This window comes from Phyllobates terribilis, unplaced genomic scaffold (genome assembly GCF_046119375.1).
Source record: "Phyllobates terribilis strain yellow unplaced genomic scaffold, ASM4611937v1 Scaffold_2__4_contigs__length_985480577, whole genome shotgun sequence".
In the NCBI taxonomy this organism is placed as follows: domain Eukaryota; kingdom Metazoa; phylum Chordata; class Amphibia; order Anura; family Dendrobatidae; genus Phyllobates; species Phyllobates terribilis.
The window spans coordinates 189,276,738-189,291,818 of NW_027362762.1; the positions used below are offsets into that span (position 1 = coordinate 189,276,738).

The 15,081-nt window shown below is 46.6% G+C and overlaps 1 protein-coding gene across 3 annotated transcripts in view; it reads left to right on the top strand.

The window, feature by feature from the left end:
- Positions 1 to 691: 691 nt before the first annotated feature.
- STAT2 (signal transducer and activator of transcription 2) overlaps positions 692 to 15,081 on the top strand; it is a 56,735-nt gene continuing 42,345 nt past the window's right edge. Inside the window, exons 1-3 of one of the 3 annotated variants that reach the window (XM_073663687.1) lie at positions 692 to 845; positions 5,509 to 5,672; positions 10,408 to 10,552. In XM_073663687.1, the coding sequence (XP_073519788.1) occupies positions 5,542 to 5,672; positions 10,408 to 10,552 (276 nt within the window). In that variant the 5' untranslated portion in view covers positions 692 to 845; positions 5,509 to 5,541. Of the gene's footprint in view, positions 846 to 5,508; positions 5,673 to 7,583; positions 7,804 to 10,407; positions 10,553 to 15,081 lie in introns of those variants that run through there. The other 2 variants (XM_073663688.1, XM_073663689.1) reach the window with 2 other exon arrangements.

Genomic DNA, 15,081 nt, shown 5'->3' on the forward strand with positions numbered 1-15,081 from the left:
CCTGTGAGGACTTAGTGGGAGCTCATACTCTCTGTACGGTCCGGCCTGCACTGTGCGGCCTGTGAGGACTTAGTGGGAGCTCATACTCTCTGTACGGTCCGGCCTGCACTGCGCGGCCTGTGAGGACTTAGTGTGAGCTCATATACTCTGTATGGTCCGGCCTGCACTGTGCGGCCTGTGAGGAATTAGTAGGAGCTCATACTCTGTACGGTCCGGCCTGCACTGCGCGGCCTGTGAGGACTTAGTGGGAGCTCATACTCTCTGTACGGTCCGGCCTGCACTGTGCGGCCTGTGAGGAATTAGTAGGAGCTCATACTCTCTGTACGGTCCTGTCCGCCCTGTGAGGACTTAGTGGGAGCTCATGCACTAACGTGTGCAGAGTCCAAGTGTTTGCAGTCATGTGGGGTACGTTTCCGTGTTCTGTGAGGTCCCGTCTGTGGGTGAGCGTCGGGTTAGTGTGAGCGCCAAACTGCGCACAGACCACTAACCACACCCCTATCTTGACGTAATACCAGGGAACTAGGCGAAGAGGCTGTATACGCCCCACCCTTACACTGTTGTTGAGCCCGCCTACTATCAGCTATCCAATTACTAGCAAATTTTCAGCAAAAGGGGATGTCGTTTTAAATTTTCCACGCCCTTGTTGCTTGTGTGTTCATTTGATTGGCTGTTGTTTTCGGATTGACGTCCGGAACCACCAATGGCAGCTTGTGACTGAATGTCCGTCCTGGTCATTGTCACAACAAGGCGGAGAGGAGGACGATCGCTGATCTCTGGTTGTACAGTCAATGTTGTTCTGTTCCTGTTTCCCCATAGTAGGCTGTGAATGAGAGCGACCCGGCTCTGTAAGTACTAAAATCGTAAGGACTGTGTGGGGCGTGTGTGCCCCGGAGCATCTCATTCAATATACACGTCCTCTTTACATGAACCAGTACGGCGGGCTGCACACTGATCCCTGGCAGCGACACTTGCTGGTATGCGACTTTTTGACTCCCCAGAGTTCGATCACAGTACAGTGAGAGCTGCCTGCCCGTGCGTGCGGTGTCCAGGGGTGTGCGCTGCATTGTCCAAGGGGTGTGCGTGCAGTGTGCGGTGTCCAGGGGTGTGCGCTGCATTGTCCAGGGGTGTGCGTGCAGTGTGCGGTGTCCAGGGGTGTGCGCTGCATTGTCCCGGAGTGTGCGTGCAGTGTCCAGTGGTGTGCGCTGCAGTGTCCAAGGGGTGTGCGCTGCATTGTCCAGGGGTGTGCGCTGCATTCTCCCGGGGTGTGCGCTGCATTCTCCCGGGGTGTGCGCTGCAGTGTCCAAGGGGTGTGCGCTGCAGTGTCCAAGGGGTGTGCGCTGCAGTGTCCAAGGGGTGTGCGCTGCAGTGTCCAAGGGGTGTGCGTGCGGTGTCCAGGGGTGTGCGGGCTGTGTGCGGTGTCCAGGGGTGTGCGCTGCAGTGTCCAGGGGTGTGCGCTGCAGTGTCCAGGGGTGTGCGCTGCAGTGTCCCAGGGTGTGCGTGCGGTGTCCCGGAGTGTGCACTGCAGTGTCCAAGGAGTGTGCGTGCGGTGTCCCGGAGTGTGCGCTGCAGTGGCCAGGGGTATGCATGCGGTGACCCGGTGTCTGCAGTGTCACACAGCAGGTATCGCTCCTGTACAGCTCTGGGTGACAGCTGTGCTCTGTTCTGATGCAGTGTCCCGGTGTCTGCAGTGTCACACAGCAGGTATCGCTCCTGTATTTCTCTGGGTGACAGCGGAGCTCTGTTCTGATGCAGTGTCCCGGTGTCTGCAGTGTCACAGAGCAGGTATCGCTCCTGTATTTCTCTGGGTGACAGCTGCGCTCTGTTCTGATGCAGTATCTCAGTGTCTGCAGTGTCACACAGCAGGTATCGCTCCTGTATTTCTCTGGGTGACAGCGGAGCTCTGTTCTGATGCAGTGTCCCGGTGTCTGCAGTGTCACACTGCTGGTATCGCTCCTGTATTGCTCTGGGTGACAGCTGTGCTCTGTTCTGATGCAGTGTCCCGGTGTCTGCAGTGTCACACAGCAGGTATCGCTCCTGTATTGCTCTGGGTGACAGCTGTGCTCTGTTCTGATGCGGTGTCCCGGTGTCTGCAGTGTCACACAGCAGGTATCGCACCTGTACTGCTCTGGGTGACAGCTGCGCTCTGCTCTGATGCAGTGTCCCGGTGTCTGCAGTGTCACACTGCTGGTATCGCTCCTGTATTGCTCTGGGTGACAGCTGCGCTCTGTTCTGATGCGGTGTCCCGGTGTCTGCAGTGTCACACAGCAGGTATCGCTCCTGTACAGCGCTGGGTGACATCTGCGCTCTGCTCTGATGCGGTGTCCCGGTGTCTGCAGTGTCACACAGCAGGTATCGCTCCTGTATTGCTCTGGGTGACAGCTGCGCTCTACTCTGATGCGGTGTCCCGGTGTCTGCAGTGTCACACAGCAGGTATCGCAGCTGTCCAGCTCAGGGTGACAGCTGCGCTCTGCTCTGATGCAGTGTCCCGGTGTCTGCAGTGTCACACAGCAGGTTTCGCACCTGTACAGCTCTGGGTGACAGCTGCGCTCTGCTCTGATGCGGTGTCCCGGTGTCTGCAGTGTCACACAGCAGGTATCGCTCCTGTATTGCTCTGGGTGACAGCTGCGCTCTGCTCTGATGCGGTGTCCCGGTGTCTGCAGTGTCACACAGCAGGTATCGCAGCTGTCCAGCTCAGGGTGACAGCTGCGCTCTGCTCTGATGCGGTGTCCCGGTGTCTGCAGTGTCACACAGCAGGTTTCGCACCTGTACAGCTCTGGGTGACAGCTGCGCTCTGCTCTGATGCGGTGTCCTGGTGTCTGCAGTGTCACACAGCAGGTATCGCTCCTGTACAGCTCTGGGTGACAGCTGCGCTCTGCTCTGATGCGGTGTCCCGGTGTCTGCAGTGTCACACAGCAGGTTTCGCACCTGTACAGCTCTGGGTGACAGCTGCGCTCTGCTCTGATGCGGTGTCCCGGTGTCTGCAGTGTCACACAGCAGGTATCGCTCCTGTACAGCTCTGGGTGACAGCTGCGCTCTGTTCTGATGCGGTGTCCCGGTGTCTGCAGTGTCACACAGCAGGTTTCGCACCTGTACAGCTCTGGGTGACAGCTGCGCTCTGCTCTGATGCGGTGTCCCGGTGTCTGCAGTGTCACACAGCAGGTTTCGCACCTGTACAGCTCTGGGTGACAGCTGCGCTCTGCTCTGATGCGGTGTCCCGGTGTCTGCAGTGTCACACAGCAGGTATCGCTCCTGTACAGCTCTGGGTGACATCTGCGCTCTGCTCTGATGCGGTGTCAGAGGCCTCCTGCCAATTCATATCAGACATCCTGCTTTGCACTGATGAGAGGGGTATACTGGTGTCTGTAAATGGAGTATCTGGTTCAGCTTCTTATCCTAAGTCATGTGACGGGTCGATATTGAGTTGGGAGACATGGGAATGTGACCTAGTCTGAGTTTGAGTAGAAAACAAAAGAAAAAAAGTAAAAATCAGCCTCTGTTTATCTAAATAAGTTTGACCGTTTGTGAAACACAACAGATATTTTTATTCGTCTCTTTAAATTGATCCAGCGCAGAGTGCGAGTAACGTCCTCTGTAATGGTGTTGTGCACACACAGGCCCCGATTCCTCATGGCCTTTGCTCCCGTTGTTGTGTCTAGTTTCGTTCATTTTGCTGCCTTTTTTGCACCAAATTCATTATTCTTTTTTTTTTTTTTTTTTTTTTTTTTTTTAATTGAAAAATTCCACAGGATAATGGTTACAAATAAATATTGTCATAATATAAGGTCAGGGTAATCCAAACCAAACATTGACCATTCTCAGTTCAATACAGTTTTTATCACATTCTCAATAATCAGAGTAAACAGTTAAAGATATAAAACAAATAAGTTGAAACATAAGTTTCATTGTGGAGCACTGCACTAGATAGGCCAATTCCTTATCAGAATTCAGTATGTCAATTATAGTTGTAGCAGAAGTACACTCTTACAACCCATGTATATCACTCCAATATCGTCATATTATCCCACAATTCCAAATAAGATGCCAGAAATCCGCTCCTGATTCCCTACATCTGTGCTTGCAATCTGATCTGATTTAAGCAGCGGGCTACCCTCCCTTGTGTTAATGGCTAGTATTGACGGGGACATCTGATTTTGTTGGACTATGTATGCCAGAAATTGACTCGATTGGTTACCCAGCTCAAAGTTTGTTTTGAAAAGAAAAGTTTTCTCTGTGCTTTTTCCTGTAAGTGGGTTAGGTCCAAATTGATTATTCTATTTGTGCCTTTTTTGTATTTTATATGTGCTCGCCTTTTTTTTTTTTTTTTTCCTACTTTGCGGAGTCTACCGATTTTCATATGTTTTATCCTAATTTATCAATTGCAATTTTTTAAAAAGTTAAAACATTTGGCTCAACTCCAGTCCATCTTTGGTGTATTTACCAGTATTTCGGTACAATTTTGTATTTATCAGTATTTTGGTACAATTTTTTTGCACCATTTTGTAGAATGTGTGACTTAGGTCGCTAAAAATTTACAAAAGCAGTTTAAGACCGAAAAGATGACCATTTTTGAATTTGGTGCCAAAACTGCAACTGATGTCACAAGACAAAAAAAAAGGAAAGGGACTTAACAAACCGCGGCCCTGATTCATCATTTACATTTTTTTATGTGCACACTTTATTCTGGAGCTGAAGCTTTCAAGATTTCAAGCAGCTGATGGACGTGACCTGGCCATTGTCCTGGCATTTTCTGCCCCGATGATGCTTCTTAATTTACAATACATCTCAGTGGGAAGGTTCATTAGATGCCCGCGTGTCTTTTTATGCGTTTTATTAGCGTTTTTTCTTGAAAATACGCAAATGCTTTCTTCATTGTTCAATTGTTTTAAAAGAAAGTGCAGAAATTACTAGTAATGAAGACACCCCAAAAACCTTAAAAAACCTGTTGACAGTTGAAATGACTAAAACACGCCAGAGAAAAGGAGCATTTCCTCGCGTATCGAGTCTCCTCTTGTCCTTTCCCTACTGGCATTTCACGCTTTAAAAAGAATCTGTCACCTAATCTGAGAGCAGCATAATGTAGAGACAGAGACCCTGATTCCAGTGATGTCACTTACTGGGCTGCTTTCTGTAGTTTTTATGAAATTACTTTTATCAGGAGATTATCACTAGAGGACTAGTAACCCCCATGCCAGGTAGTCCTCCATATTTATGAGCTCTGAATAACCCCGTCCTCACCACTGATTGGCAGCTTTCTGTATAAGCTGTACATGGGCAGAAAGCTGCCAATCTGTGGTGTGGGTGGGCTTATATAGAGCTCAATATTCAGATCTGCAGCAAGAAGCCTAGTAAGTGACACATCACTGAAATCAGGGTATCTGCTCCCAGATGAGTAGCAAAAACCTGGTAACTGATTATCTTTGTATTATAACATAATGTATTTACTTTACTTATCAATTAGGGAAAAAAACATGCCTCTTATTTACATGGCTTACGTTCCCCATATTTTAGTGCTGCCTACGAGTTCTTTCTTCTGGTCACAACATGAGCCAATGGGAAGCCATCTTGAAGCTGACTAGTGTATTCCAAGAGAAAGTCTTAGATGTCTACAATGTAGAAGTTCTCCCAGTGTCAGTGCGGCAGTGCCTGGCTCCATGGATTGAATCACAAGACTGGTAAGAAAGGGGAGAACATCGTGCTGTAGACATTTCGATTCATAATTGCCTTTGCACCTGTTTTTTGTCTAGTTTTGTACCTTATTTTTTGTTTGTTTCGCTCATCTAATGTTACAGTACCTAATTGATCATAGCGCCTCATGCTGGGATTGTATTTAGCTGTACTGGCACTTATATTACGTATGTACTTTGTGCTATCACACATCATTGCTAGTGTCTAATGCCATAAAGAGGTGGTCCAGGAGGTAGGATACCGATTGGTGGGGGACGGAACCCCAAATGATAAGCTGTTTGTCCAATATTTGTTTCCAAACCACTGTAAGGCTGTGTGCCCACTATGCGTTTTTTAAGCGTTTCTGCAGCGGCAATTCCGCCACGGAAACGCTTAAAAAAACGCTTGGTAGAAGGTCTGCCATGTTCCCCAATGATAATCCTCATGTGCTGTGCACATGCTGCGGAAATTTCCACTGCGGATTATCATTGCAGAAAAATCCGCAGCACGTCCATTAATTTTGCAGAAACGCAGCGTAATTGCGCATTGACTTGCAAAGAATCACATAATATCCGCATGACTACATGTACACATGCGGATATTAAGCGATTCAATGTGCGGATGGTACCCGGGTCTGGAGAAGAGGAGACTCTCCTCAAGACCCAGGTACCGTAGTACCTGTAGTTAAAAAAGAATTAAAATTAAAAAAATTATACTCACCTTCTGATGGCCCCCGATCTCCTGTACGGTGCGTCCGGTGTCTTCGGCGGCTCGCGGTGGTGTAAAAGAAAGGACCTTCCATGACATCATGTGACAGGTCACGCGACTGCTTATTTTTCACCATTTTATTCTCTTTTTTTTTTTTTTTTTTTTACGGTTGCATGGATTTATATAATGTGACCAAGTTGTTAAGCACTTTCCAAGTGATGCTAAAATCGCTTGGAAAAGCGCTTGATAACCCGAATGCAGAAGTGCATGTGAAGAACGCTTGACAAACGCTTCTACCTGGCAGGAAAAAACGCATGTAAAATCCACATGCGTGTTTTCTGCCAGGGAGAAGCAGAAAAAATCCGGAGCATTTCTGCATCATGGGCACTTAGCCTAAGACCTACAGGGTTAAAACACCACGGCTCTGCACAGTGTGTTCTTGTGTTCTTCATCTCATTTCCCATTTTCTTCAGTAGGAGCAGAGCTAAGCTGAAATGTACCTTGACTGGCTCAATTATATTGCTGATTTCCATTGCAGGAGCTGATTAAAGAAGCCCCCTCTGCCTCGCTGCCAACTAGGGGCCATCATTTCTGTGTTGTCTTTTGTTGTTGTTTTTTGCAGAATTATTATTTTTTCAGTGATGGCAGCATTTAAGGATATTTACTACTTGATTTTTTTTTGTAGTATTTGTAGAAAATAGCAAGTCTGATTTTCCAAAGGATAGGGGATAACTTTCTGATCACCGTAGGTCCAACTTCCATACCCCACTGATCCCGAGACCCAAGGCTCTGCAGACCCCCAGCTCAGGGTAGCAGAGGTCAATCATGTGCACTGCCTCTCCATTCATCCTAATGGGATCGCTGACAGCTGAGCGCAGCTCGGCAATCTTCTGCACTCTCATTAAGAATACTCAGCCTATCGAGCACCCTTTTCCCCCACAGAGGCAGGGTATAATAGGATATCTGTCAGTGTTATGCTGACAGATATAATGCAATACAATACAGAAACGTCGCAGTGTAATATGTGAGTAATTAAGGCTAAAACAGGTTTAAATACCCCAGTGGGATGGAAATATTAAAGAAGAACTCCCATCAAAGTTTTTATACTTTTAATATACTGCAATCATCTTATTATATGGCACTGTGTACTTGTAATTGCTCTTTTCCCTTTTCTACCTGGTTAATTTTTCTGTTTTCTCTGCTCTATGTAGAAACAGGAAGTCTCCTGTCCCTGCATTTATCATTCCCCTCTTCATCTGGTGACCCAGCTGCTCCCTTCCACCCTGCCAGTGACTTTTGACCTCCTGTTTCTACATAGAGCTTGGAAGGATTCAGCTAGTCAGTTTTTAATCACGTGATGTCATAGTGGAAAAAGAGAAGAATTATGGAAAAGAGAAGAATTAGCTGGGTAGAAAGGCAAAATGAGCAATTGTAAGTGCACAATGCTATATAATATGATGACTGCAATATAGTAAGAAGATAAAAACTTTGATGGGAGGAATGCTTCTTTAAACAAAAAAAAATAGTTTAGGCTATTAAGGACAGAAGTATTTTACTCCTTGAGGCTGCGTGCCCACGTTGCGGATTACAAGCGTTTTTGATGCGGAATTTCCGCAGTGGAAACGCTTGTAAAACGCTTGGTAATCCGCACCCCATGGTCCCCAATGGGATTCCGCAAGTTCTATGCACATGCTGCGGATTTTTCCGCAGCGTTTATGCTGCGTTCAAAAATCCGCAGCATGTCAATTAATTTTGCTTTTCCGCAAGCGGAATTGCCTTTGTCCAATGCATAAAAAACGCAAGGCAATTCTGCATGTGGAAAACGCGAGAAAAACGCGCGATAAACGCGTGCGGAATTCCGCATGCTTTTTTCCGGGAGAGGACTTGCAGAAATGAAGCAGAAATTTTCTGCTTCATTTCTGCAACGTGGGCACATAGCCTGAGGAGCCATACTTGTTATTGTAACCATCATGACCTGATGAATAGAGGGAGCTCCCTGTGTCTTACCACCCAGATACTACACTCGCTACTAACTGCAGCATCAGGGGTTAATAAGCAAGGATCAGTTTTCACTGATTCAGGAATTTTATCAGTCCTCTGATCATGAAGGTACAGGGGCACTCCTCATCCTCATGATATATCTGTGTTGCAGTGTCAATTTACCAGCTCCTGGTATCAGAAAAAACAAAAGTCACAAAAACTCACACGGCAAAAAGCGAGTCCTCACACTGCTCTGTCAGCGAAAAAGGGGGCCGTAAAAAGTGTTCTCCCGGCAGACAGAAGACTTCTGTGTACATTTTTAATAGTTTTGATTGAGATGAGGACTTGCTGGGATTTTTTATTTACCGGTACATTTTTATTTTTTTAAAAACTAAGAAATAATGGCTTTTCTTATCAAATTAAAACCACAGAGGTAAACGGCGTGAGACCCAGACTTGTGTGGTTGGTGTCACTTTTGAAGAACTAGAACTTTCCTGCTGATAACCCACGTGCAGAGGAAGTATGATAGAAGAAACCAGACCGAAACTTGTTAATAAGTTTCCAGCTTTTGAACACATATGTTCTAATAACCGTTGTTTTTTTTCCATGATATTATATTTAGCAACAGTTGGCTTTTAAGTCCCACCCGTATATATTATAAGCGATGTCAACTGAAGCTGCTTATCTCTGTAGGACTCAGGGCTGTGACGTTGGTAAGGCAAAACTCTGACTCCCCAATTTCCCTGACTCCAACTCCACAGCCCTGCCTCACTACTGAGCATGTACATAAAGTGCAGCACAGATTCATCTCAACTAAAAGCCCAGACCCTTAGATCAGGAACAGAACAGACATTTATAGGATATTTCATAACTTTCCCAAATTCTTATGAAAACATTTACAGCACATCCTGCATTGTACTACTATACCCAATTTATTATATATTTTAGGAGTCGAAGTCTGTCCATTTTATACCGACTCCACCAAAATGGACATCGACCCGGACTCTATAGGTCTGGTAGGACTGGGCAACCATCTAATGTGTAAGGAGTAGCCGGACACATGGAGATTACAACACCACAATCCAACCTGTGGCCGTTATACGACCACCGATCGGTTACTCTCAAGCAGATTGGCGGTCGTTTAATAGTTTGTTTTGACCAGCCAAACATACTTTCATGTGTTAAACTAAACAACAAATAAAACTAGAGTAAATCCGCTCAGTTTTATAAGGAAGATACCAAGATTATTAAAATTAAATATTTTATTGAAGACAATTTTTTAAAATATGTAACGCAGGTACTTTCACTTTTAACCTTTTTAACCTTTTCAGACATTTTAGACAAAGAGGGGAAAATAAGTACTGATTAGATATTATTTAGAATCCCACATTGTAACAATCCCATATATATATCATCCAAGTGCAAGTGCCAAATGGGAGGTTTTTGTAGGCTACCAAGAGCAGAAATTATTATACATCTATTCCTTTAAAAATCCACATTGCAATAGTCCGATATATATAAAGTGCCAGTGCCAAATGGGGGGTTTATATGAGTTGCCAAATGTAATTATTATATATGCAAAGAGGAAGTATTTAAGCTGAAGAAAAACCTATGTACATCTCAGTGGGGTCCACATCTACTGTGTGGTATTCCACTAAAGTAGCTAATCGATTGATTGTGTACTTACATATATTGTTATCTGTGTCTGCACATGTTAGGGTTACCGTCCTACCCCAACAACACCGTTTCGCCTATGGTTGTTCCCCTGTTGGAAGAACCTAACCCAGTGCCAAAGGTACCAGGCAGCGACTCTTTCCCCATGTGCATGCTCAGCCAAAACAAGGGTGCATGTGTAGGAGGAAGCTGTCAGAGAGTGCTGCTCATTTGACCCACCTCTATGTAAAGGGATATACGAGCACCTTTACTCCCTTGTCTCCCATGTTGTTCTTTGTCACATAACTATTCTGCTAATTTTGGCTGTTTGCATAGGAGTGCACACGGTATTTCTGGCAGCGGGGACTTACATTGTGCAATTCTTCTCATTGCATGTTGCAGGAAGCTGGCAGCAAGGGATCTGTCATTGGCCACTGTCCTGCTTCAGAATCTTTTTGAGAACCTAGACATACAGTACAGCCGATTTACAGAGACCCATGAAGTGGTGCAAGCTAATAGAATACGCAATTTCAAGCTGAAATTACAGGTAGTATATTTATTTTTCCCCCATTTTGGTTGTGTTTTTGGGACTTCATCTGGAAATGAAGATCACTGCAAGTCTTCATAAGATTCATGTTACCTTTATATTTTCACATTCAATTACATATGTGGAAGCCACAACTCAATAGTCTGTGATCACTGCTATGTTAATGGGGTTGTAACAGCAGCTGTTATCCAAAAGCCGCAGCTGCAGTCAGTTGATGATTGCGGGTGCGGCTCATAAGATCCCTGGCAAGCAGCCGATTTATTGGAAGTTGCTGATAATTGTCAGTGCAGTGTTCTCCCGCAGTCAAAATTCTACTTTTAAAGGGAACCTGTTAATGGATTCATGCTCTCCCAACCACAGGCAGATTGAATCATCCAGCAGCACTGCTGCCACCAGGTAGGCCTTCTCCAAAAGAACCATAGCTGGAGTCCAGACTAGTCTGGCAATGTTCCCATCCAGCTCTTCCCAGCGCTGCCAATATAATCACAAGTTGGATCTTTGGGCTGTGTGCTCACAATGAGTTTCTGGCGAGTTTTTGACACTGTGTATTTTCTCTTATGTCAAGAACGCAGCGTCTTACAGTTCCAGCAAAGTGAATGGGATTTATAGAAATTTCCTGCCCACTGGGCTTTTTTTTTTTATTATTGCTGAGCATATACTGACCTGCGGTGCATGTTTGAAATCTGCAACATGTTAATTTCTCTTGCGGGTATGCTGAGGTAGGTTATGGGTAGGTTTTTCCCTTAAAGTTGCATTAAATGCGGAATATTTGCAGGTAAAAAATGCACATGCGTTTTTAGTGCGTTTCCGTGGTGGAAATGCATGTGACTATATCAATAAAGTTACCAAATACCTGAAAGTATCAAAAACAAAGTACCGTATATACTCGAGTATAAGCCGAGGTACCTAATTTTACCACAAAAAACTGGGAAAAGTTATTGAGTCGAGTATAAGCCTAAGGTGGGAAATGGAGCAGCTACTGGTAAATTTCCCCATCCTGGTCCGCATTGCTCCCTCATTCCCAATCCTGGTATGTATGGCCCCCTCATTCCCAATCCTGGTATGTATGGCCCCCTCATCCCCAGTCCTGGTATGCATGTCCCCCTCATCCCCAATCCTGGTATATATGGCCCCCTCATCCCCCAATCCTGATATGCATGGCACCCCTCATCCCAATCCTGGTATTCATGGCACCCCTCATCCCCCCCAATCCTGGTATGTATTGCCACCTCATCCCCAATCCTGGTATGTATTGCCCCCTCATCCCCAATCCTGGTATGCATGGCCCCCCTCATCCCCAATCCTGGTATGCATGGCCCCCCTCATCCCCAATCCTGGTATGCATGGCCCCCCTCATCCCCAATCCTGGTATGTATGGCACCCCTCATCCCCCAATCCTGGTATGTATGGCCCCATCACTGCACACACAAAAAATAAACACTTATACTCACCTTCCTTCCTCACTTCTGCTCCAGCGCTGCATCCTGTTCTGCTGCAGCAGCTCCTGTACTGGTGGCTTGCCGCACTCTCTTTGTACGATTTCAGCTTAAAGTATCGACCGGGGATCAGTAACATTGATGCAGACACACTCTCTCGCCTGCCTAGGGAACCCTTAAATGAGGAAGAAGAAGGAGGATGGATAGAGGTCCCTGCCCTGAGGTGAAGACTCTGTGCCATAGACATCAAACTAATGCCCTCCCTATGCAGTGCTGTGCTAAATTCTTAGGAGTATCCAGTGAAGCGCTCCCGTGGTTGTACTGCCGAGTGACAAATGTAACCCCAGACTCTCTCCCTCAACTGACTCGTAATCAAGTCAGAAAGGCGCAGCAGGAGGATCGATCAGTGGGGGTAGTCCAATGGTGGGTTAAGAGGGGCTGGAGGCCCGAAAAGAATGCATTAAGAACAGAGGAGTCTGTCCTGCTGACACGGCAGCTAGAGTCTCTAGTAGTAAGAAATGGACTACTATACCGGGAGGCAAAGCGCCAGAAGGGAGGAGTCCGCAGACAGCTGGTGTTACCCACCCAATTTCGGAGGATGGTCATGAAGTCCCTGTATGATGACCATGGACATCTTGGCATCGAAAAGACCACAAGTCTTGTGGCCGACCGATTTTACTGGCCTCGGATGGAAGCGGATATTGAAGAATACTGCTAATCATGCTCCCGGTGTATGTTGAGAAAAACCTTGCCTTTGAAAACAGCCCCCCTTGTGAACATTACCAGTGATGGCCCACTTGAGCTAGTGTGCATTGATTTCCTCTCCATTGAGCCTGATGAAAGCAATGTCAGTAATATGTTAGTGGTCACTGACCATTTCACCCGATATGCCCAAGCCTACCCCACTAAAGATCAAAGGGCAATTACTGTGGCAAAAACACTATGGGAGAAGTTGTTCGTACTTTACGGGCTGTCTGCCCGCATCCATACCGATCAAGGAAGAGATTTCGAGTAGACTAATCAAGGAGCTATGTGCCATCTGTGGGATCAAGAAATCCAGAACCACACCATATCACCCCCAAGGGGACCCTCAACCTGAGAGGTTCAATAGTACCCTTCTGAACATGTTAGGCACTTTGGATCCCAGGAAGAAGAGACACTGGAGCAGGCATGTGAGTCAGTTGGTTCATGCCTACAATTGCACCACAAATGAGTCAACTGGATACTCGCCTTATTTCCTTATGTTTGGAAGAAAAGCCCGGCTACCAGTGGAGATTAGTTTTGGGACATCCTTTGACAGTTCTAATGGGAAGACCTATTTAAAATATGTGTCCCAGCTAAAAGAAGATTTGAAAAAAGCTTACAGATTGGCAGAGCAGGCTTCTGTTCAGTCAGGGAAGCGCAATAAGACTCGCTACGACTGTAGAGTTCGAGAATATGTTTTACTGCCTGGAGATAGAGTCCTTTTCCAACTTCTGGGCCTTCCTGGGAAGCACAAGCTTGCTGATCGGTGGTGTCCTGACCCCTATGTGGTGATGGAGAAGCTGCCCGGTATCCCGGTCTACAGAGTGAAGCCTGAGAGAGGTTTTGACAGCTTCGCTCCCTATCATCGACACCATCTGTTGCCTATGGGAAAAAACATCCCTTTACCACCATTGCCAACCCCAGGAAGTCATACTACCCTTCCGTGCAATAGGAGAAGTCGTAGGTGTAAACAACCACCCCAGCCTGGGGTGCCTCAGGAGGAAGTGACCGCGAGTCTGGGGATGAATGGGGACCCGACGGTCAATGAAGATACAGGTGGACCGAGGACCCATGCCCCAGAGGCGCGGACCCTGTAAACCAGACTCCTGAAGTGGAAACATGAAAAAAGGACATTTGTCAGGAGGCGAGTGTGCTCTGCCCCCAATTGGGGGACAGTTCAGAAGAGGGACATTTATTGAATGAAGAGATCCACCTGGAGGAGCCTGTTCTTTAGAGACAAGAGTCGGGGGCTGAGGAGGGGGCCCCCTCGGTACACACTCGTCCCAAACGGGACACTAGGCCACCCATGATGCTGACCTATGATAGAATGGGACATACCACTGCGGTCCCCAGGCTGATACACCCTAATTCAAATTCTGTTTGGCCTTATTTCCCGGTATCTCCCATGTGTCCAGGTGGTGGTTTGTGTGCATGTGAATATGGTGTTAGTCAGGATGCCTTAACCCCCATTCATGTTTCAGGTGGTGAGTCCTCATGTCTTGATGGGACACTTTCAATGACTCACCAGGGGGAGAATGTAACACCTGCACAGGGAACTGTCAGTGCAGCTACCGGTATACTGGAACTTACAGATGCTAAGAAGAGCTTTGCAGCTGCTGTTAAACAGGGACCTACAGACATTAACTGTTTTTCCCCTGAGCTGCAGTGGACTACAATTCCCAGGGACCCTTGTTTCAGTCAGATTACACAGCCTGGAAGGATAGAAGGAAAGAGTGAATTGGAGGAGGAGGAGGGACTTGGGGGAGGGAGCTGGGGAGGAAGTGAAAGCGAAAGTGCAGAGAGAGAGGAGTGTGGCAACTTGCTGTGAGGGCCTGAGCTCTGCATTCCTCTACGCTGCAGAGTGTTGCTGTCCCCTCTGATATATCCACGCTGCTGGAGAGATCGTGGTCCTGTCACCCTCTGAAGCAAGTTACATCAAGGACTCAGAGTTCTACCAGCAATCCCACCGTATAAAGGCCTGAATCCTGCCGCCCCCAGCTGGTGTCCAGAGAACCATCCGACCGTTTGAGACATACAGTGAGTGTCCTTCTGAGACTTGTGGTTCTACCAGTGCTATTTACAGTGAGTACACTACAACCTAGACTATTGACATTAATATTTATCTAAGTGCACCAACTGTTCTAACTTGCGCGCCAACGGGGCCCCAACATTTGGACTGAGTTAAAACAAAAAGGAAAACCTGCTAAGTAATCTTTGCAGGGTCGGAGTAGAAATAGATTGTGATGTGTAAAGGACTTTTACAGAGCATAGTTACTTGTATTGTATGTTATTCCTTTTAAACCCACTGCAATTCTGCTGCATAGCAATAAACCTGTTTAGGCTGTGTGC